General features: G+C 41.6%; 1 protein-coding gene across 1 annotated transcript in view; it reads left to right on the top strand.

Annotated features, from left to right (window-relative positions):
• The window catches only part of LOC147153015 (adenylate cyclase type 6-like), a 38,080-nt gene that overhangs the window by 2,702 nt on the left and 12,840 nt on the right, over window positions 1–22,538 (top strand). Inside the window, exons 2-5 of the mRNA XM_086016975.1 lie at window positions 3,132–3,383; window positions 3,468–4,407; window positions 20,343–20,492; window positions 21,711–21,832. Of these exons, the coding sequence (XP_085873101.1) occupies window positions 3,364–3,383; window positions 3,468–4,407; window positions 20,343–20,492; window positions 21,711–21,832 (1,232 nt within the window). The 5' untranslated portion in view covers window positions 3,132–3,363. The remainder of the gene's footprint in view (window positions 1–3,131; window positions 3,384–3,467; window positions 4,408–20,342; window positions 20,493–21,710; window positions 21,833–22,538) is intronic.

The following is a 22,538-nucleotide window of genomic DNA, read 5'->3' as shown; positions in this document are numbered from 1 at the left end:
AGTCCACCTTTGCGACAGTGACTCTCCTCTAAGTTTGGCTGCACCATGAGCAGAGGTCAGCTGCTCCAGGAAGTAAATACAACTGAGTTAATTTTTTTTAGTGCGTTATCAAATTTAAATTAATCTTCATAGTTAATGCTTTAACTTTGACAACCCTAATATATATATATATATATATATATATATATATATATATACGCATATCCATATACACACACATGTATATATGTGTATATGTATGTATATATATATATATATATATATATATATATACAGTATTTATGTGAATGTATATATGTATGTATGTATATATACAGTATAGTGTATGCCTGTATATGTATTTTATGCAGGTATAACACTACAGTAGACCTGGTGTTGTTTTTTTTGGTTGTTAGTGAGTGTGTCTTCCTGCGTGTGACGTGTATGATACGGAATGTTTTTTTTCCCCAGTTTCCTATTTTGAAAGTGCAACACAGACTGGGCAAAACCCGGTCAAATAGAGCTGAGCTGCGCTGAGCTGAGCTGGTTGGCTGCAGTGGAAAAGCAATATGAGTCGGCTGGAATAAACTCCATCTTGCTCATGTGAACAGGATAAGCAGTGTCGAGCAAAGATGCGACAGATAATAGTGGAAAACACTTAAGCTTCAATTGTCATGTAGCATCCTTCTTCTTTAAATATATCATAAACAGTCTTAATGTGTTGTTTTGCTTGCCTGGACTGAAGACAGGCCAGCCACCACTCCGTATACATGCGCAGACGAGTGGCCAATAATATTGGTCACTGAGACACCAGAAACAGTAGAAACAATAGTCTCAGTCACAGAGAAGTATTAGCACATTGGAAGCTTTTGTGATTTTAAGGATATGCTGCAGGGCTCTCATATCCAGATTTGCCATGGTGAGCATTATCTATTATTGCGAGATTCGTCTTGACAGAGTCCTGTTGTCCAGTAGGGCTGCCAAGATTAGTCGACTAATCGCGACGACGCCGACGATCAAAAATCGTCGACAATTAATTTTAATCGTCGACGCGTCGTTTATCTATATATTTATTTATTTGGCATATTATTTTTCACTCAAGACTGCCGCGTCTCGCTCTTCTCCCGCTCGCTGTTTTCCTATCTGCAACGCACATGCGCAGTGTTTGTAATCCGGGTCCTTTCTGATGTAAACAGAAGCCTTGTGGGTAAAGTAGCGTCAAGGCTAATTTGTGTTGGCAACAGAGTCGGAAAGTTACGGCGCATTTCACCACAGATACTCAATACAATGCAAACCTGCCTTTGATGGCAGCACGATGGGGATGCCCGATCATTTAAAAAAAAGGAAGCAAGTTATGTCTTATGCCTGATTTCATATCTGACATAGGCGCAGTTGTGTCTAGAAGCTAGCTGCAGTTAGCACACACACGTTACGGTGTGTGTGTTTGATGTAACGCTGTAACACAATGTCCTATTTGGTACGCTAACACACCGTAGCATCTTCTATGGATTAAGCAGCCGTTATTCAGTAAACTCGCGTTGATTAACCCTTTCGTGGAAAGTGGTTACTACAGTGGACACTTATTTAAAAGTTGCTTTCGCCTATATTAATTAAACTAAAAAATGTATTTATATTTTAAATAATAACATGAAATCATAATTAATGCATGAAAGGGTTAAAAATATTTGTAAAAATTTAGATTAATGAATATAGGCGAAAGCAACTTTTAAATAGCCGTCCGCTGTAGTGACCACTATGCATGAAAGGGTTAACAACCAAAACTCTGTGATTTTGTGCCCGCGGTGGACATCGAAGCAGGAAGCGCACGCTTGCTCGCTCTCTTTCTCTCTCACTCGCGAACGGAGTGATGCGTTCATGAACTGGGAAATATCAGCACTCAACACAAAAACGACATATGTGCCACTCATGGTGTCCAAGAAGAGTGAAATATGTATACAAGTACTTCTTTTTGCATTCATAGATAATTTCACTGTATTAGTGCAACTCTGCATCGTGTATAGTTTTGGTTCCATTTTAAAACGCACTCAAGAATTACAGCTAAAAAATTTTAGGCCAGAATATCGCCATCAATTTAAATCGCTCATTTATTTATAAACATGTCAGGAATGATGGATTAAGTTGCAAAATTTAATACAAGTTGAATGTACTATCATTTGGTCTTCAGGATTAGTTTGTGCATAAAGAATTTAAGATGTAAGCAAATGATGGTTATTATAGGAGCAGCAGCTTGCTGCTGCAATTTGCCGCGATTGATATATTATCCGATTAGTCGACTAATCGCGACTACTGTTAGTGATTAGTCGCCTTATTATTGAATCGAATTATTGTTAATATTTTTTAAGTATATGTAAACTGATGCAACATTTTTAATGGCAGATGGAAGTTAAAGTAACGACTAAAAATCGTCCGATTCCGATTTTCACAGTTAAAAAAAAAAGTTTTATCTTGCCAGTTCCAAAGCATCTGTACTGTACATCACCGTAATCAACCTGAAATTGATCACGATTCTCGATCATATCATCGCCAAGCCTTGGTAGGCGTTTATAACGTTTCTACAGTTGTTTTTAGGCTTTCCACTTTCCGCTCGGTAATGTCATAATTTGCTGATGGATCAATGGCGTCATCGATCGGATCCGCAAGATAAAAACATTACAGCAAACACAATCTCGTTCGCACCAGGGACTTTTTTGTGCTGGCATCGTCAATAATCCAAAATTTCTCAGAATATACAAACAGATTTTGAAAACATTTTTTTGTCAATATTTACAAAAGATTTTTTTGGGGGGGGGGCTGGTTTCACTCCAACGCCATACACCCCTTCATTGTCCGTGTATTGATTTTTTATCAGCGTTTTTGGGAGAATTTTTCTGGTTTATTTGTTATTATTTTTTCCCATTGCATTTCAACCGCGTCAATCAAATTTTGGCTCTTCGTAGGCCGGGCCGGTACCAATCCCGGCAAAAATCGGTGGTCATAATAAACTAATCTATAAACTAACAGAAGTGCTTCCCACTAGTCCACCGGGCTGCCAACGCCTCATCTCCTCAGCTCCAAAATGGATTTGTTGCTCGTATGTAATCACAAATCTTCAATGTCTATCTAACCCTTGCTCTCTGTCTGCTTATATTTAGACCCAAAGAAAAGCGTGGCGATAGGCCTGACGCCAGAGAACTGTCCTCCCGTAAACCTTTGTGCTTTGATCACCGTGTCCGGCGCAGCCACCCGGAGCTTTTGTGGCACACATTTTCACCCCCATCCAGTCAGTCCAAGTGTGCAGCCCTGCAGCGCGGCTCCGACAACCCACTCACTCCTTCGAAACTTCGTATAAATGAGTGGGCCGGCTGCGAGGGAAAGGGCGGGGACATGTACCAGAACCCCAACAGGTAAGACGCCAACGCAGTCCGGGATGATCTTGAATCGTACCTATTTATTGTCTCTGACCTGTTTGTGCCGCTGCGTGCACACAGAATGTCCTGGTTCAGTGGTTTCCTAGTCGCCAGAGTGGATGACCGTAAGACTGCGTGGGGGGAGCGCAATGGCAAGAAGTCCAAACGGAGGGGAGGCTCATCTCTCTGCAACCCACGTTACATGAGCTGCCTGCGGGATCCAGATGCCATGGAGCCTCCCTCCGGCGCCCCCCTCCGCCAGAACCATCGTGGAGGGATGGCGGGGGCCATTGGAGGCGGGGGCAACTTTGGAGCCCGTTGCGGATGGCAGGAAGACCACTATGGGAAAAGAGCCGGGCCCCATAGGGAAGGGGTGGGGCTGAAATCGGTGGACTTGGACTTTGAGGACGGCGAGCTGAAGGGCAGGAAAGGCGGGTGCAACGGAGGAGGTGGCGACCTGGGGGACGACAGCGCCAACGGCGCAGCTGGCGCGGTGACGGCTGCCGACTGTTGGCTCAGGGTGGTGCGGGTATTCCAATCGAAAAAGTTCCAGTCCCGCAAACTGGAACGCCTATACCAGCGATACTTCTTCAGGCTCAACCAGAGCTCTTTGACCATGCTGATGGGGGTCCTCGTGATTGTGTGCGGCATCATGCTGACCTTCCACTGTGTCCACGCACCCCCCCACGTGGCCTATTCGTCCGCCTTGTCGGTGGCAATGGCGCTTTTCATGGCTCTTATGGTGGTGTGCAACCGCAACGGCTTCCATCAGGACTACATGTGGATGGTCAGTTACCTGGTCATCGGCGTCTTGGTGTCAGTCCAAGTCTTTGGCGTGCTCATGGTGGCACCCCGCAGCGCTTCAGAGGGCATCTGGTGGTCCGTGTTTTTCATTTACATCATCTACACCCTCTTGCCTGTGAGGATGAGGGCGGCGGTGCTTAGCGGAGCGGTCCTGTCCATCATTCACGTGGTCACCACCTGGCAGATCAACCAGGAGGACAAATTCCTTTGGAAACAGGTAAGAAAGCTTGACATCTGGCTGGTTACGCCGCTCGCTTTGCTCCTCACGGTCGGCGCAAGCTAAACGGGGGGGAAAAGAACCTGATAGTGGTGGATTTGGAAAGCTCCTCCATTGTTCTTAACTCTTTCAGTGCCAGTCATTTTCAAAAAAATAGAACCTGCCAGCATTCTGAGCATTCTGACTGATCTTTCAAGGCTCACAGACTCTCTTCTTTCATTAAATGAAAAGTTTGTTTCTACCTTAATCCATTTTTTTAATGATGAGCAGTAGGGATGTAACGATGAATCGAAAATCGATTGAAAATCGATTCTAACCGATTAATTGAATAATCAATTTGAATCGAGGCAAATTGAACTTGGACATCTCAGCACTCACAAGCCCTATACAGCAACACCTAACAAAAGACAACATACCTAAATCATTATAATATACTCATTTAGAATCCTGAAAAATGTTTTACATTTTTTTTCCATTCCGGATGCATGCCATATTTTGAATGTGTCGATCAAATCATTCACTTATGCCAAACATCGTTGCGTATTGCGTTTGTGGATGGCTGCAGCACCACACTAGCGCACAGAGACAAGCATGGTAGTGATTTTTAAAAAATCGAATTGAATCGAAAATCGGGAACCGAAAATCGAACCGGGGCTTACCGGTTACATCCCTAATGAGGAGTAAACATGGGTCGGTTCCACCCAAATCACCAATTTCAGATTTTATCTGCCTCTTTTGATTAATTGACAAAATAATCACCAATAATTAATTATTAGAATAATCGTGAGTTGCATCCCAAGATCGAGTCATGTTTTTTTTGTTTTTTTTATGCACATAGATGCACAGAACCCGACATTATGTATAAGTCTTTTTAAAATGTCACGTCAGCATTGAGGATGGGCTAGTATTGTGTGAACAGACATTACGGTAAAACGTCTCCCATGTTTGTGACCACGTCACATCCACCAACTGACGTGTACTGAGTGGCTCTGTTCGGACAGCGTGTTGTTTGTGCGTCATGCCAAGGGCCTGGGGGCTCGCTGAAGGTCAGCGGGCCGAGTGAAGCTGCCTCGGCTGGACGGCTCTGTGCTTGCCAGTGGGAGAGTACTATGATATTAAGCAGGGTCACTCGGGTCTCTGTGTCCACACACAAGAGATGCTTTGTGCATTCCCCCAAAGGGAAGGGCCATGGTGGTGAGGACGAGAGCAGTGGGGTAGCGGGGGGTTACGGTATGGTGGCCACTCGCATTCTGATCTGATGATCTGCCTTTTATAATGGGATGTTTGATACCATTTTTTCACACCAGTACCAGAACAAGTATACTCCATTCTTGACCATCACCAATACCACCAGTGCTTTTGATACATAAAATTTCTTTTACACCAATGACGGATCATTTTAATGAAATACTATTCATTTTTTCCTGAAATAAAACACTAAACTCTGAATTTAGGATTCATTGATAATAAATTAACAAAAGTGCAAAATAAAACGCTCCGAGTTTTAGTCTTTGTTCAAAATAAATTGAAGTGCAAAATAATACAGGTTTAAACGTTAACTGTTAAGCATGACACTATGAAGTTGGAAATTAGAGCTGGGCGATACTGATGAAAAATATATCGCAATATAAGAATTTAATATCAGCTGATATTGATTAATACAGTATATATATTTTTTAACTGTTCAAAATAAGAAAAGTATCAAATGGATCAAGGATGAAATATAAACTCTGTATAGTGGACACGAGTAAGTAAAAGCGCTATGTTGCCTGGACTGCATTCAGAGGGAGAGGGAAAAAAAAGAAATGTTATGCACACCCATCTTAAAAAGCAACCGCTAACGCTAGCTGACTAGCAGCCTTAAATCCTCACATCTGCCGTTTATCGACCACCAAACCCCTCCCGTGCACTGAATAATAACATTCTATTTTTCTCAGTTGATGAAAGCATTTAAATGTGGAAAATAAGTATATGCATGAAATAACTTCATAGAGACAGTCATACCGCCCAAAATGACTTTGCAAATAAACATATAATGTTGGCAGCAGCACACTAAAAATGTACTCTAAGCATTAATAGAAACCTACAAAACATACTTACAGAAATGTCTTCTTAATGGACATTGGCCATTAAATTACAAAACGTTTTGTCTGCCTTGCATGTCATTTAGTTCCTGATAGTAAAACGGCCACAGGAGGACACCTCGGTATCGGTGACCGGTATCGTTTGCTCTCGTGAGAATCCCGATACATCGAAACTAGGCCGATATCAGGCGGATACCGATACCCGGTATCGGTACTGGCCCATCCCTGCTTTTAGAGATGAAAAAGAAATGAATGTCAAAGTCAAATGTGAACGGGGGGAAGCCGTGTGAAAGGCATTCATGGGAACTCTGCAAATAGAGCGTACGCATCCTGCAAACAGTATACGGAAGTGCAATCCATCACCCGCTTCAACGATGTTTGCCTTCGTTAAGAGAACGAACGCTGTGAGATAACTGCGGCTCAGCGAGGCCGCGTGTATCCCGAAGGTCGCCTGTGTACTATGAGGCGCAGTTTTACGGTGTCATTTATCACGGCTTCTCACTCGTGTGTATTTCCTCTTTCTCCACACACTCATTAACCCCGCTGGGTTTCTGTCAGTGGCCATGCTTCCAGATACACTCAGCGTGGATCCTCATTTTTCAATTTTTTGCTTTCGGTCGATTAAAACAAAAGGATATCTGCGAAGGCGAGCCTTGGTAATGACGCTTGTGGTTCAGAGCGCGGCGACGCAGATGCAAAGTTCTTCTCACGGCGGCTCCCGGGCATGGACGAAAATCGGTTGGATCGTTTGACAAAAAGTTTAGTCTGGATTACAACCAAAATATGTTCCGTTAGTCTTGCTTCAACCCAAATATATTTTTTTCAAGAATATGTTCCCAGCTGGCAAACTAGTTGGAACACGGCATTCTGATGAATTTTGCTTTTTTGGAACAGAAGTTAAGCAGCTAAATGCACGGCTGACCTGTTTTCTGATTCTGAGCAGTGATTGGTCGTTGTGAGCAGTTGTGATGTCATTTTCAGTCGACAGAATTGACAAAACGGCCGCCCCCAGAGATGGCTAAAAACGTGTGGATTAACTCTTATTCCACAAACGCAATATTTGTCAGAATGCCTTGTTTCAACTAGTGGGCTTGCATAGAACATATTCTTGAAAAAATATATATTTGAGTTGACTTCCACTTTAAGAATTTCATCAAAATCCATTCGACTTGTCTCATGAATAAGGCGTAATTGCATCGAGTGAAAAATATGCGCGGATCAAAAAACCTGTAATGATCACAGTGACAGTATGTCCTAGAAGTGTGAACTGGCTGTTGGAGATAATGTGACAGGATTTTCCGATTGATGACTGCTGAGACACGGTTGCCCCTTGAAACGGAACTTTCTAAATTCCCGTAAACAGTCTCAGCCATCTGCTGGTGAGCTGTATTGCTATCGGCTTTGGTTACTTGGTGTGTGCCTTTGACTGTTTTGTTGTTTTATGCACACGCCACACTTGTTGTGGAGTTTGAACCACTTTGTGAAACATGGGAGGCTTTTTCAAAACCTACTTGTAAAATCAAGTTCCTCTTTCTGCTCGTTTTTCGGACCCTCAGAGCTCACAGCTGAAACAAATTAGCCGATGTTGTGCAGTCCTTCCACACCCAACCCGCCGCTCACACGCACACACTTGAAGAACAACATGGCTATTTATTTGTGTAGCGATATGATTTAACGGATTACGATTCTTGTCGAGAATTTGAGTATTTGGTTGGACCTAATCTGAAAAAGGGTAATGCCGTTGGAGGGAGGGGTAAGTGATGTGAAAATCACTAGTCCACACAATAACATTTAAATTAGAAATGAATCCCTGAGGTACACCGTTTTCGACCAAGAACTATGGTTTGGCAAGCTCGCAAAGCAAGGCACACACAAGGCAAACGTGTATTTACTGTATCGTTTTAAGGGACGATCGGAGGCTTGAAAGCTTGGACGTGATTCCATTTTAAAATTTTTATCTCAAGAATAGTGGATGGGACCCGTTTGACAGAGATAGTGCTGCGATTAACAATGTTGCGGTTTGCTACATTCAACGAGGAAAAGTATTTTTTTAAATGGGAAAGCTTATTTGCATTAGTCAGTCAAATTCTTAGTGCGTGTTTTATTTCAGGCATACTCATTTCCTGCATTCTGTTATTCGCTTGATAGTGAAAAAAACAATGGAAGCTTTGTCGTGGGGCTGCTGGTGATGAAAGGGCTTTGAGAAGTTTGCTACAAGCAAGCAAACAAATAAAAGAAAAAAAGCCATTGGCATTTCTGCGAGCTGTTTGGTCACATGGTTTTATCAGAGCTTTTGTCAGAGCAACGGGAAAATCACTCTGTCCCCGGTTTTCGTTACACACATGGGCTAGTCCCTAAAAATGAGTCTGATTTGAAAGGCTGTTTTACAGTTGTCTACTGAAGATTAGTCTGTGAAAAAATCTGATATAGTACATGTCAGTACATGTGTAATGTATACTAAAAAGGAGGAAGAATTTTCTTTGCGAGAAATTCTTCTATGCAGGCCCTCTAGTCTAAACAAGGCATTCTGATTACTATTGTGTTTGTGGAATATTAATATATTAAGAAGTAAAATCCACCCGTTTGTAGCCATCTCACGGGGCGGCCATTTTGTCACTTTCTGCCGACTGAAAATGACATCACAGTTGCTCAGGGCTCAGGTAACGACCAAATACGGCTGACCTGTTTTCTGAAACTGAGCCATGATTGGTCCTTACCTAAGCCCTGAGCAACTGTGATGTCATTTTTAAAATGGCCGCCCCCGGAGATGGCTACAAACGGGTGGATTAACTCTTATTCCACACACACAATATTTATCGGAATTCCTTGTTTCAACTAGTGGGCTTGCATAGAACATATTCTTGGGCCACGATTGGTCGTTAGCTGAGCTCTGAGCAGCTGTGATGTCATTTTGTGCCGACAGCAAGTGGCAAAATGGCTACCTCTTGAGCTGTACAAAAAGCGTTCACATTAGCCGTGAGCAAATTTTGTGTACATCTCAAGAGGTGTTCAATTTCCTGTAACAGTGAAAAGACAGACAAGATACAGTGTCTTTCTACACGCCGAAATGAAGCCAAGTGAGGGTTGTTAGAAGATTCGAGGGTCCGAATGTCTGCAAGGCCACGCAGGTATCTGAATGCGATTGGATGAATAAGTCACGACACGTGGTGGGGCCTCTGTAAACAAGGACGGCGGATTGAGCAAGCTACATATCGTTAAAAGCAGAGAGGAACATGAAGAGAAACGCGACCAAACTGACCCTCTGTGCGCATTTTTTGAACGGTAAGGGAACTTGAACAATTTAAAACATTAAACATACAATGACGGTTGTGAAAAGATACATTCCAAATCCCATGATAAAATACTGGACTAATCGGCTGTGCCCTGGATTTAGTGATTCAATTTAATGATCACAGACTCTTACTGTTAGAAGAATAGTATTGTCATTGTCATCGCCAAACCACACCAAAGCGCAAATACAAAACACGGTTGCATAAAACTCTGCGCAAGCTTGTTTGCTTGATTTTAAAATCAACAGGATCAAATGGCTTTCCATCACTAATGTTAAGACTGCGTCAATGCCAATCAGCCGTTCTCAGCTCAGTCTCACAGACGCGAGTGGGGTTGAAATGCTCCCGTGTGCATCGATGGGAGCCGTACATCCCAGCGGAGCGAGTGTCAATCGGCGATCACCTGTGCAAAGCTGCAGCTATACAATAAGGTGCCATGCGCCGAGGAGGGCGGGAGGACTCGGCGATCGCTGGAGAATCCGACATTCTCCCCACGCAGTTCCTCCACCGGCCGCTTGATAAATAATTTGTGCGCTTAATATGGCAACAGCATTTTAACTAGGAGACCCGTCACATTTACTGTCCGTATATACTGTCAGACTACACCAGTTCAGGCAGACTACACCCTGAACTGGTCGCCAGCCAGTCGCAGGGCCTTTAGCCCCACATACCACGGCTGCTCGTCATTGAGCCAATAAGAAGTCTGGAAATGAAGTACCAGTTCAGCATCACTTCTGACAATGACGGGGAATAAGCAGCATTGCTAAGTGTCTCCCCCTGCGCTTGTGCTCAGTTGGTCCAGCGGTTGCCATGGAAACAGGTATGACTCAAGCTGCCGAGACCCAGTTCATTCTACTGGTGTACACTTTGCTAATTGTCAGCTCAATCACCCCGGGCAAAAAATAAAAAAACAAATGAATGACTAAAATATGTTTTGAAAATGTATTCCCCGCTTTTCGCTTCGAATACCGAAGGCCAAAGAGTGAGGGCTGTGAGCTTGTCCGCTGCTTCGCCACCCCCACTGCTGTCGTAATGAGACGGTCCATAATTAAACATGGGTCATATGAGTGGGGGCTGTCAGGTGTCAAGGAAGAGAGAACAACACAACGGCTGTGGTCTCGTTAGTCGGAGCTTCTCTTCGGTAGGCTCGTCTTTTCGCCTCAATGCTGTCCAAACCGCCGAAATACAACAGTTGCTTGACTTGAAATGTTGTTTTCAGGAGCTTATTGCTTAATGGATAATGATCACACTAGGAATCCATCACACTTGGCATACATGCCGTCAAACATAACTATGGTGGTGGTTTGTGTACTAAAGTGAAGTATTTGAATTCTGAATAGTGACTACATCATAACGTGATCGAATATTACAGAGGCCGAGTTAGGGCATGCCAAAAGACTTTTAGGTTCTCAATTTCAACCCTCATCCTGTATATTTTGCGGTTCTTTAAATGAAAGCACATTGGCAAGTCCAGTGACGGAACACTTTAATAGTCACACTCTCTCCACAGAAGTCACACCTGCATGATTGCCAAGGGAAATGTGTGGTGAGGAGTTTGCCACCACCAGGACCCCCAGCATGTCCCCGCTCAAATATACAGAAGCATAACTGAGGAAGAAAGATTCTCATATGAAAAGCAACAAGACTTTGCAGTTTTTTTGAATGCGTTTTTGTTAAATTTATAATTCATTACCGTATTGTCTCCCCAGAAACTATTATTATGTACAGTAGTGTGTAAAGGTCTGAGGCCAACTCAGAGGCCACAAAATTATAAGCGCTCATTAAAATGATGCCTTTACATTTTTTCAATTACAGCATTCATTTTGTGCACCAACCACAAACTCATATTCGCCGTTCCTAGTCAGGACCAAATACAGTATTTGAGTGGGGAAGTATATTATTATTGACAGTGATGACTTATACCTCACCCAATACGTACAGTATATGAAACTGTAGATTTGCGTACAGTATTGTCAGGCCAAATCTTCTCGGCCCTCTTCCCTCCACCATGCAGGAAATAAGAATGTTGCTAACATTCGGCCCTTTGTTGACATTTTTGCCAGTCTCTTTTTTTTTTCAAATAGTTGCTCGAGAGGAAATGTGACTAAATATAGTGAAAAAGCCGCTAGTCGAAGCTCCTGCTCACTCCCTCGCTTGTACTCGCGTCCACGGTGTGCACCTAAAAAGCACTACTTTCAAAATAAATTATTTCAAAATATTTTTCACATTTTACTTTAACTTCATGGTCACCGTTTAGGTTCGGCCAGAGCGGGCTGGATGTGGACCCTTGCCGTACTTGGCCTAGGTCTGCTCTACTGTATGTGCTCTACTAAGTGATATTCTTATCATAATTTGTCATTGTTACATTGGTAAAACAAAAAAAATCCAATTATGACCTAATACTTTTGGACTACACTGTATACAAACAATGCATACATAACAATAGACAAGTATATTTTTCTAAACCATTAGTAATTATTGTATCTATTGTTATAAAAAAAACAAAATATCACAGTCCCCGTATCTGTGTATAAGGGTGAATTAATCAACACATCCACTTTATTAAGGGAAACAAAATGCTGTGTCTATTTACTTTGTAAATACATTTTGTTTTACTGTATATAAGTGCGCTGTTTACTCACCAAAGTATTCTCAAACATTTTTACGAATGTTTAGAGACCTTTGCCATGCCCCAAGGAAGGAAAGGAAGGAAAAAAGGAGTGTGAAGTGAATATAAAACTATTATTTGTTTAAAAAAAACAAAAAACAAGCAAAGCTTTATTTTTAGTAAGAATGTAGCTGTTTTCAAAACATGCAAATATGCAAAGAAAAATTACAACTAAATACTTTATTTGGAACCTCTGATTTGTTTTAAACTGAAGAACATAACTTGTGGATTTATGAGTCGTTCCTGTTTGTTTTTGAAAACTCTTAGCGGCTGCAGCATGCGCAGACCCGACCGCCTGTGGCCGCCGAGTCAGTGTGAAGGCGGGGCTTGACTCGTTATCGAGTGTGGGTTCTGCTCATTTGTGATAAGGCCAGTGAGCGCCGTGCGTAGACACGAGGGCTGAGTACACAAAATCAGCAGATGCACACTCTCGCTCACAAAGGATCATGTGACATTGAGCACAAGTGTGCATGGGAGGAGGTGGGGAATCCAATGAATGAAATGAAAGGATATTGAATTAAGTAACCTCTCAAGCAAAGATAATGTGCAACCTGCTCAACCCCGGTTGGAGCGCTGTCATTGTTTGGCCTACTACGTTGTGTTCCAAGTAGCCTGATCCAACACAGGTGTTCAAAAGAGTTCCAGATGCTTCTCAAAGCTATCAGTTAATGGGGCCGGTAACAAAGTCACAAATCACTTCTCTTCACACATTTTGACAGATCGGCATGAATTATGTTTCCGAGCAGTCTGTGACAGGTCCCAGCTGAAATCAAGCAGGGCTGAATTCATTCAGCTCTCTGCTGCTCTGTTGTAGCAAGACTATAACACAGTTTGAGAGGCACTGTAAGTTCAAAGTCCAGCAACCATTTGCCAATGCTGATTTTTCACCACCATGGTACTAGCTTCGCTTCACTTTGCTCCCTTTTTGGAGTTTTTTTGAGGAGCTTACATATAACCTTAAACAATATTAAACATTTCTGCATACACTAAAAAAACAAGATTGGAGATTCATTGGAGTCATCACTGCTTTTACACTTTGAATGCCTTTCGACATCTATATGTTTTTCTCCTCGCAGTTCCATGCAGTCACGTGCAGAGAATCAATCCCCATTATTGTGTCAATTGTTGTGGCGTGTTACCTATGGTGGCTTTGACTACGCTTTTTACACTGAGGTAATTTAGACACTTTCATCAGCGGCGTCGATAATAGTTGATTATTGGTTACTTATTGGTCTTTGTTTTATTCAATCAGCTTCAATAAAAGACAACAGAACAGTCAATAGAGAGTCTCTCAAGAAAACAGGCCAATCGAAAAGGCGTAGAATGAAGCTACAGTTTATCAAGCCTCTGCCTTTTGTACTTGACAAAAACATGGTTGCTAGTTCACCAGAGTGTGGCATACGCTACAGAATCTGATTTCAGAAGTACTGAATTTTCACACATACTGTTCGAGTTAATCATTGCTCAGCTTCAGAAAACAAAAGGTGAGCTGTGATTGGTCGTTACCTCAGTCCTGAGTAACTGTGATGTCATTTTCAGTCGACAGAAGTGAGAAAATGGCCGCCCCCTGAGATGGTTAAAAACGGGTGGATTTCTCACGTTCCACAAAAGCTGACTTCCGTTTTAATCTTAAGTGGTGTGGCAGGTGTGTTCAAAACCAATAGAAGCTAGTTGTTAGCTGGTGTTACCTTTTCGAGTTGCTCGACTGCTGCGTGTCTAGCAAGCTATATTAGAATACAAACACAGGAGAAGCGTTGTCATATTGCTTGTTTTCTTTAAATAACAGGACATGTTTGAAGCAATTCCTGCAGACAGGAAAATGTCAGTCAACACTTTTCAGTGCCCACTCAAAGAAATTAGGGTACATCCACATTACTCCGCTGGCTACTGTTGGCAATATTTTTTCTTATTTAATGAACAGCACACCACGTAAATGTCCGATGATGTCGCATTGACGGCGTACTTGTGCGTTTACTTTGCACTTGCATTGGCAGATATTCAACAAGTATTGGATTTATAGCTATATTTGGAAAAAGGCCTGATTCCAATCAGAACGCATCAAAAATTGGAATTCCCTCACTTATAGCATGCAGAGTAAATCCAGCCTAAAGTGGATTTTAAGATAATGTTGAATTAGCTTAAAATGCTATTTGTGGTTTGGGCTGGGCGAGTACCGACACCAGATATCATATTGGACTGTTACCGGCCTTATTTTAAGATATACTCAATTTCATGGGGGCTGGTGATACCTACGACGGATACTTCAGGCAAAAAAAAAAAAAAAATCTGACAGTGAGTAAGTCCTCCTCGCCAGTATTTGGCGCTGTACAGCGGCACTTTGACACATCGGCGAATCATCGTCTGCGTCAGAAATTGTCATTGTTCTTTTTTTGTGGGGGGGTCATCGTGTTAAATGAAATTTTGGATAGCAAAAGTACCAGAGGTATCGCTTACTCAGTAACTGTGAGTGAATACTCAGACTGGTCTAAAAAAAAGTGGCAGCGGACGACCCTATTTGCAATCAAACAAAGGGGAAGACAGAATTCTCATTACAAGCTTCCTCTTTAATATACCAATGACTGGTTGGCTATTCTAACATCACGAGAAATATTTGTTTGTAGCCAAGTGGTCAATCAGTCTGAACGTTATAAGCATGCAGTATGTTCCCATTGTGGAATGCTGCTCTAATGAGCCCATACAAGTCATCACTGCCCTATTCTCCTTGGATGGTCTCTGCTGCACCAGCCCTGAAACCAGGTGGGGGTGCTGCAGGTCTTTAGAGGAAAGCTGTGGAATGTGGGTGATAGTTGCTAAGTGAAAGCTGTGCGGCCTCAATGGTAATTCACAGTTTTCATGGGTGTGAGTCTCGGACCAACACTATGCGGAGCCTCGCATAGGAATGTGAAAAATACGCATGGGGGAGCGATTGAGAATTGCACTTCAAATCAGTATCATAGCTCATGCAGGACAAGCCTTTAATGACTCTGCTATATGAACACAGCTTCGAAACTGACATCACAGAAGACGTAAAGCAGGTCTCTTAATATAAACCATGTGACTGATTTATCCTTGCAGATGCAACAAAAGGAAATATTTTCCTCGATGCAAAGTGCACATCCTGCAGCTTCATTCACTTTACTGTCAAATGAATGTTTTGTTTTATAAAGACTTCCACCAAAATGAGATGTGTTTGAACAGCAAGGCATTCAATTTCTTAACCTTCCTTCCTCTGATCAGCATCAGTGGTAATTTTTTATTTATTTATTGCCAAGCACCGTTAAGTGGGGCACCTACTGTGTGTGTGTGTGTGTGGGGGGGGGGGGGGGGGGGGGGTGATGGGGGGGGCGCATCGAGGCCCTCCATCAGAAATAAAAAAACGAAAGTTTGTAACGTACATTTTCCCGATTGGCGCTATATTAAGATATACCGATGGCTTCCTGAATTGTTTATTTCTTTTCATCAGAAAACGTAATGTACCGTAATTTCAGACTGTAAGCGGCAACTTTTTCCCCAGACTTAAAGGAGAAGTCAAGTAAAAAAAAGTCTTAACAATAATATGCTTTACGCGCCCACACTAGTCCAAACATGGTATTCAGACTAATATTGCGTTTGTGGGATGTGTATTACGCAACAAAATCCACCCATTTTTATGCATTTTAGGGGGCGGACATTTTGCTGCCGACTGAAAATGACACCACAGTGCGTAAGGGCTCAGCTTGCGAACGTCACATGACCAAACCCAGAAAACGGGTGAGTCGCGACGGCCGTTACCTTCTCTGAAAAGTAACTTGAGACAATTATGAATCCATTTCTAATTATATTTGTTTGTATGGTTTGAATGTGTTTAACTACGTCGCATACAGGCCAGGTAAAAAAGTGGACAAACGATGTAGGACAAAATAATCTTTGCGATGTGTGGGCACCCGGACTTGTACAAAACAGCCAGCTTCCAATACGAGCAAAAAAGGAGCAGGCGTAGCTTACTTGGAGTAGCGGCTACGTAAGTGTCTGGATTTGTTCACAGTTGTAGAACGAAGATAGAAATAGTTTTAGCAAATTAGAAATAGTTTTAGCAAATTAAAGGCCGCCCCCTGAATGACTGGCAATGTTCATGCATTTTTTCCCCCCATCATTGTCAGAGAAGGTGTTGAAAACATGTAACCATTACATATTATATTTAAAAATTTTCCGCGTTTTTGGGGGGTTTCAATTAAATTTTTTTCTAATACATTTTTGCTCTGGCGGGGGTTGATTGTAGAGTTGATACAAGTTGTTGAAATAGATATATTGATACATCTTCTGATCAAATCGGTGATCGAGCATTTTTTTTTTTTTACAAACTCGCTGATCGCGGATTGACCCCAAAAATCCTGATTGTGTCTAGTTAAAACGGCGCAAACTGCAGGTGCGAATGATTTGCAATCAAAGGTGCTGTCAGTGGCTTCAGTTCATGCTTTGTGGATACGGCCCATAGTGTATTAGATTGCTCTTAACTTTTGATCTGAAAGGGCTGGAGCACGGAGTTTGACGTCCCCGTCGATGGGCTTTTCACAATAATGAACGACTAACTTCACGTGATCCCTTTGCGTTACCAACAGATTTGCACACATTATCAACATGTAACACTTTGACTCAATTTACGGGGCTTGTTTGTTGAACATCAGAGCAGCTCTGCCACCATGACCAGCTTCATTCTGTACTGTAAGTTCAAACACCTGCTCTTTGTGGCCATAGTGAGGGCTGCGTTCAAGAGCAGCTCGGAAATTCCTGTGACGACATGTAAAAAAGGAATTAAAATATTTTCATGGCAGTAAAAGTGTGCGCATGGGAGGTAAATTAGAAGGGGCATATATTCGGGTTTGCAACCGCGAATTTTGGGCATCAATGGAAAAGAGCCACATGGGTGGTAAACCTATAAGCCCCCGCCCCCTACATGTCGCCGTACGCAAGCAATTGAAGGATGCCTGTTGGAAGAGAACGTGACTCAGTATTTAGATGTTTATTTTCGGCCTTATTTGTGAGTTGATCATTTATTGATTAAGCCTGCGTATCTTGCCTAAGCGGATGGAGGCTTTTTGTGGGAAAAAAATGCATTTTAATCTATATTTCTTCTATGGTGCCTGACCTGTCTAGATGAGAACAGCTCTTACATAATGCCATTTTGATATGCAGGGATTAGGATGCGGTCCTGTCCTGACTAGTCAGCTGGCTGGCCGGCTGTACCCAGTGGAAATAACGTCTGCTTTCGCGACAGGGAATTATGTCCTATGTCCTATAATTCCTGGTTTATTTTCACCCTGTAAAATAAACATAACCCTTTTAGAGAGCTAAAACGATGCTTGATGACCGTATGCATGAAGATGATAATGGGTAGGTGGCGTGATTAAAATGGCATTGGCCCAAAGTGATGTGTGGCTACAAATGAGCATGGAGGTCATGAGCAGGTGCACAGGTCCTGCAGCGGTAGCGGAGACAAGTAGCAGGTAAATGCTGCTAAGCTCCTGAAGAGGTGGAGCGCTGTTGCGTAAACACAGGAGCTTCCTGTGTACTCTGCAAAGCCACAAGCCCTTACCCTCTTGAGAAAAGCAAGCAATTAGCAGCAGCTTGTGCACTCAGGCACATGGGGTATGATAAGCATGTGGTGTGAATCTCATTGCATCAAATAGCGCTGAGCTTATGGGAAGGAAAACCTTTTTTTTAAGGCTTTACCTGTGCACTTTTAGACCAACTTAGCTGTACCTGCATACAAACACCATGCAACACTTTTGGTCTTCTGGCTGGTTTTTGCTTGAATAGTGACTGAAATGTAAACAGAAGTGAGCGCCCGGGGCCATCTGCCTCATGTCACCGCGGCCTAAATCTGTCCGCTGCAGATATCACTCACTCACACGCTTCTTTTTTTGGGTCTTTTTCCTTCCTCATCCTGCTTATTGCCACTTGATATCTGTCTTCAGCTTCATCATTTATGTTCTGTTTTTGGCCCCTCCTCCTTCTCCACTCACCTGTTATCTTGGGTCACCTTTTTTCTACAGTTTCCCTTGTGATTCCTTTTCTTAAGTTGGTATTGAAATGCCATCCTTTTCTGCTAGAATGTTTGTTCCACAAAATTTTGAATTTTCTTAAAATTTAAGACCACAAATATTTGAATTTGTGGTCTTTTGAATTGACCATGTTTTTTTTTTTTTTTGCTATGGATGTTTTGGTAATTATTGTCAAACATATTATCCATCATCCATTTTCTGTACCGTTTATCCTCACTAGTGTTGCTTATAAATGTAATTCACAACACTGAAAACATACAAAAAAAAATATATATAATGATAATAATAATAAGAATAATGCATGAAATACAATCAAACACATGTGAATAAAGCTATTAGCAATGCATATAGTAATAGTAGGCGGTATAGTACTTTTTTATGTACAGTTCATTTGTATTTAACTTTTAAGTGCAGTACAATTTGTATACATTTTAATATTTAACTGTTTTCACACATTTATTTCTACATTTTTATTTAACTTATATGGACAATACATTTGAAGTGATTCATTTAACTGCAGACATTTTATGTTTAAATTCAGATAAATGAAACGAAAACCAATAAAATAGAAATACCCCAAAATTTAAGTGGGGTGTATGTTTAATTAAACTGTGGCTTACAATAATAGAATTTTAGGAATAAAACCTGTGTCTCATTTTTGATGAACACTTAGTCCTTTACATTATTCTATTTGAGAGACAAATATTTTTTGAGATTGCTTGGTGATCAAGAATCTAAATTATTCTAGAAGCATTTATGATCTGTTTTCATCTCACATGTGTTTTGTTCTTTATTTGTGCTTCTGTGTTGCACTCTTGGCCTTAGTGTATTTCCATCTCTACCCAGAAGATGTCAGTGTGAAACTCTCTCACATACCATTAGTGTTTATTTTTAACGCAGAGAGAAGTTGAGCTCACATGCTGGGCAGGATAGCAGATTCCTGGGTCTGTTTCCACTTTCACTTTCAGTTGACATGATCCAGTCCAGTGTGGCAGGTCTTCTTATTAATGTCTGATACAGGATGTATTTTCCCCAGCTTGCTTCCTTGCCGTCCACCCCCAAGCCCCCCTCTCACCCCCCGCCGCCACCCCCCTCTTTATCAGTGTCCTACTGTAGCCTGTTGGGTGAGGAGTGTCACGTTTACTCTGCAAACATGAAGCTCTTTAAAGGAAGTGGCGGGTCAACAGCAATTCCCACGATACAGTGGAAACTTGAACACTAGGTCACGTAATATCACACGTGACAAATATCTATCTCGTTCTTGTTATATTGCTTCATTTTCACTGTTTGTTTTTGACAGGCTCATCTGTTGTTCATGTAATTAACTAATTCAAAAAAGTTGAATACATCTTTGTTTACACAAATTCTCATAGTTTTTACAGCTATTTTTAGAAAGACTGCAGATATGAATGAAGGTTAAAAGGAAAGACTTTTTCCCCCCATCCCGTTGCAGCATCTAAAGTACTACTCACAGGGATTTAAAAAAAAAAAAAAAAAATTTAACCTTTATAACCTGGCAGCAGACAGGAGGGTCAAACAAAGCAAATAATAAATATAAAATAATATGTTAATAATATTGAAAAGATGTTGGGAACGGAATTGAATTAGAATTTACAATCGCAGTAAACACAAGATAAAAACTTAAAGCATGGTTAATGTGTCACCAGTGTTGTGTGCCCTGTTTGTGCAAAATTTAATTAGTGGCAACACAATATTGGTAAATTGCCACAGTTGCTTCTGCTGTAAATCTTCGGAATTCCCCAGAAATAGCTTACAAAAAAATCGATGTCCTGAATGCAACTGCTCTCCTCCACATTGTTCTGCAAACATGATCCTTTTCTTTTTTTTGTAGGTGAGTGCAAATGTCCTTATTTTCCTGTGCACCAACATCATTGGAATCTGCACCCACTACCCTGCTGAGGTTTCTCAGAGACAAGCCTTCCAGGAGACTAGAGGATACATCCAGGCCAGACTACATCTGCAGAGGGAAAATCAGCAACAGGTATTAAGTATTACAACACTGGCAAGAATTTGAGCTCTTTTCTTTCTTTAGCATCTTATTCTGGTTCAACACTGCTTGGTTTTTCAGTTAAGAGGTAATCCCAACATACACAAAAATCCTTAGTCATACATTTAATTGAGACTTTGAGCTTTGTTTGCAATTTCACGTCCACCATTTCTTTCTGGCATCAAAATATAACAGCTAGCTTAAATAATGTAACACTACAGACTGGTCAGCACTACACATGAGTTTAGTTTGTAACTTGTATTGCAGACCGCAATAAAACATGCCCCAGCACATTTGTTGTTGCTGTATTGCCTTCTCAATTAAATCTATAACCGACATAAACTTTAGATAATATATGAGCAGCTATTGGTGAGCTAAACTGTCAAGCTAACATAGCTAGCTTAGCTTAACAGTTCACAAGATAGTTTACGTGCGTCTGAAAGTAAACACTGTAAATGTTCTATCCTTTACCTTTCAGTTGGAAACTTGCATGTTGCTATTGACTTTTTTTCCGTATTTAATCAAAAATGTAATCCTTGAATCCATATTCATCTTTGGAGTGTGCTCCGTGACACTTGCTCAACATGGCAGCCTCAGCCCTCGTCTCATAGTGTAGCCTACTGGTCACCAGGTGTATAAGTGAGAGACACGAGACAAAAAAAATAAAAAATAAATAACGAACACTATGTTAAAAAACACAATGACTTGTCAAGTCATGGAGTTCAAGTCAAGTCGGGTCTCATGAATGCCAAGTCAAAGACATGTCAAGTCTGTCAAAAGTTTTTACCAAGCAAGGCACGAGTCATAAAATCAGCGAGTGGAGTCGACTTGTGTCCAAGTCATATGACTTGAGTCTCCCACCTCTGGCAAATACAGAGCAACAACGCGGTATTTTATATTTATTATGATTCAGGTCCCATTAGAATCGTATGTCACTCGCTGTTGCCAGACGATTCTCTGGCTCGCCAATGCTGCACACATCAAATTCAAGACACTGGTACTTGCCTACAGTCTGCGATATCAGACTTCTCCTGTTTGCCTTCTATTTATGGAACCCACCAAAAAGATGCATTTACAAGGACCATGAAACAGCACTATGTTCAGTCCGTGTTCATTATGGAACACACGCATCCATACTGTAGGTCATAGACAGCTAGAGAGTGATGCAATCTGCATTTTGTTTCATTTTTTTTTTTTTTGCATGTTTCCCAGGAACGTCTGTTGCTCTCAGTGCTGCCAAGGCATGTTGCCATGGAGATGAAGGCTGACATCAATGCCAAGAAGGAAGACATGATGTTTCATAAGATCTATATCCAGAAACACGACAATGTCAGGTCAGTCTGGACACACAATGCCACACTATAGTCTCTCATTGTCTTCAATTGGTTAAGAATTTTGAGCTTTTTTCATAATGGTACTTTCATTCATGCATGATGGCGTAAGATAGAGCATGTGCCGTGATATGATGGATAACAAGGTCACAGCATAGTACGCACACACACAGTCAGACAGAGGTTAGTGTGGCTTGGTGGAGTGCAGCCTAATTAACACTAGTGAGGGAATACTTAATCACCAGCAGCCAAGGAAAGATAATCCCCAAAGATGAAGAACCTCGGCACACATTCAATTACAGCACTCAGCCAACACACTGCACACATTCACTATCTAAAACAAACTTATTCTTCAGCCTGAAATGTAATTCTGTCATGTGAATTGATTGGATGTGATTTGGTTTTCATCCTCAGTAGTCCCATCAATGTGGCAGACTAAAGTGATTTCTGTTGAAATTCATTTCTTGTTTGACTTTTTCCATGTGTGGTATTTTGCCTGTATACATATCGTATTTGAGACTATTTTTTGATTACTTTTTTTTTAATCAGACGACATCTTTTCTCATGTTTTTTTACACTAATCGGCAGTGGCGTAGCCAGAACATGGCTAATGGGTGGGCGAAACCTGGTATTGGCATGAAAAGTATCACGGTACATCGCGATGTGATATTTTTTTTCCCAGCCCTTGCTCCCCACTGAAGCGAAATAC

The sequence above is a fragment of the Filicampus tigris genome, chromosome 1, assembly GCF_054856515.1.
Source record: "Filicampus tigris isolate MCC_2025a chromosome 1, RoL_Ftig_1.0, whole genome shotgun sequence".
Lineage (NCBI taxonomy): Eukaryota > Metazoa > Chordata > Actinopteri > Syngnathiformes > Syngnathidae > Filicampus > Filicampus tigris.
The sequence above is the reverse complement of the archived record's forward strand: the minus strand, read 5'-3'. Positions and strand labels throughout refer to the sequence as shown.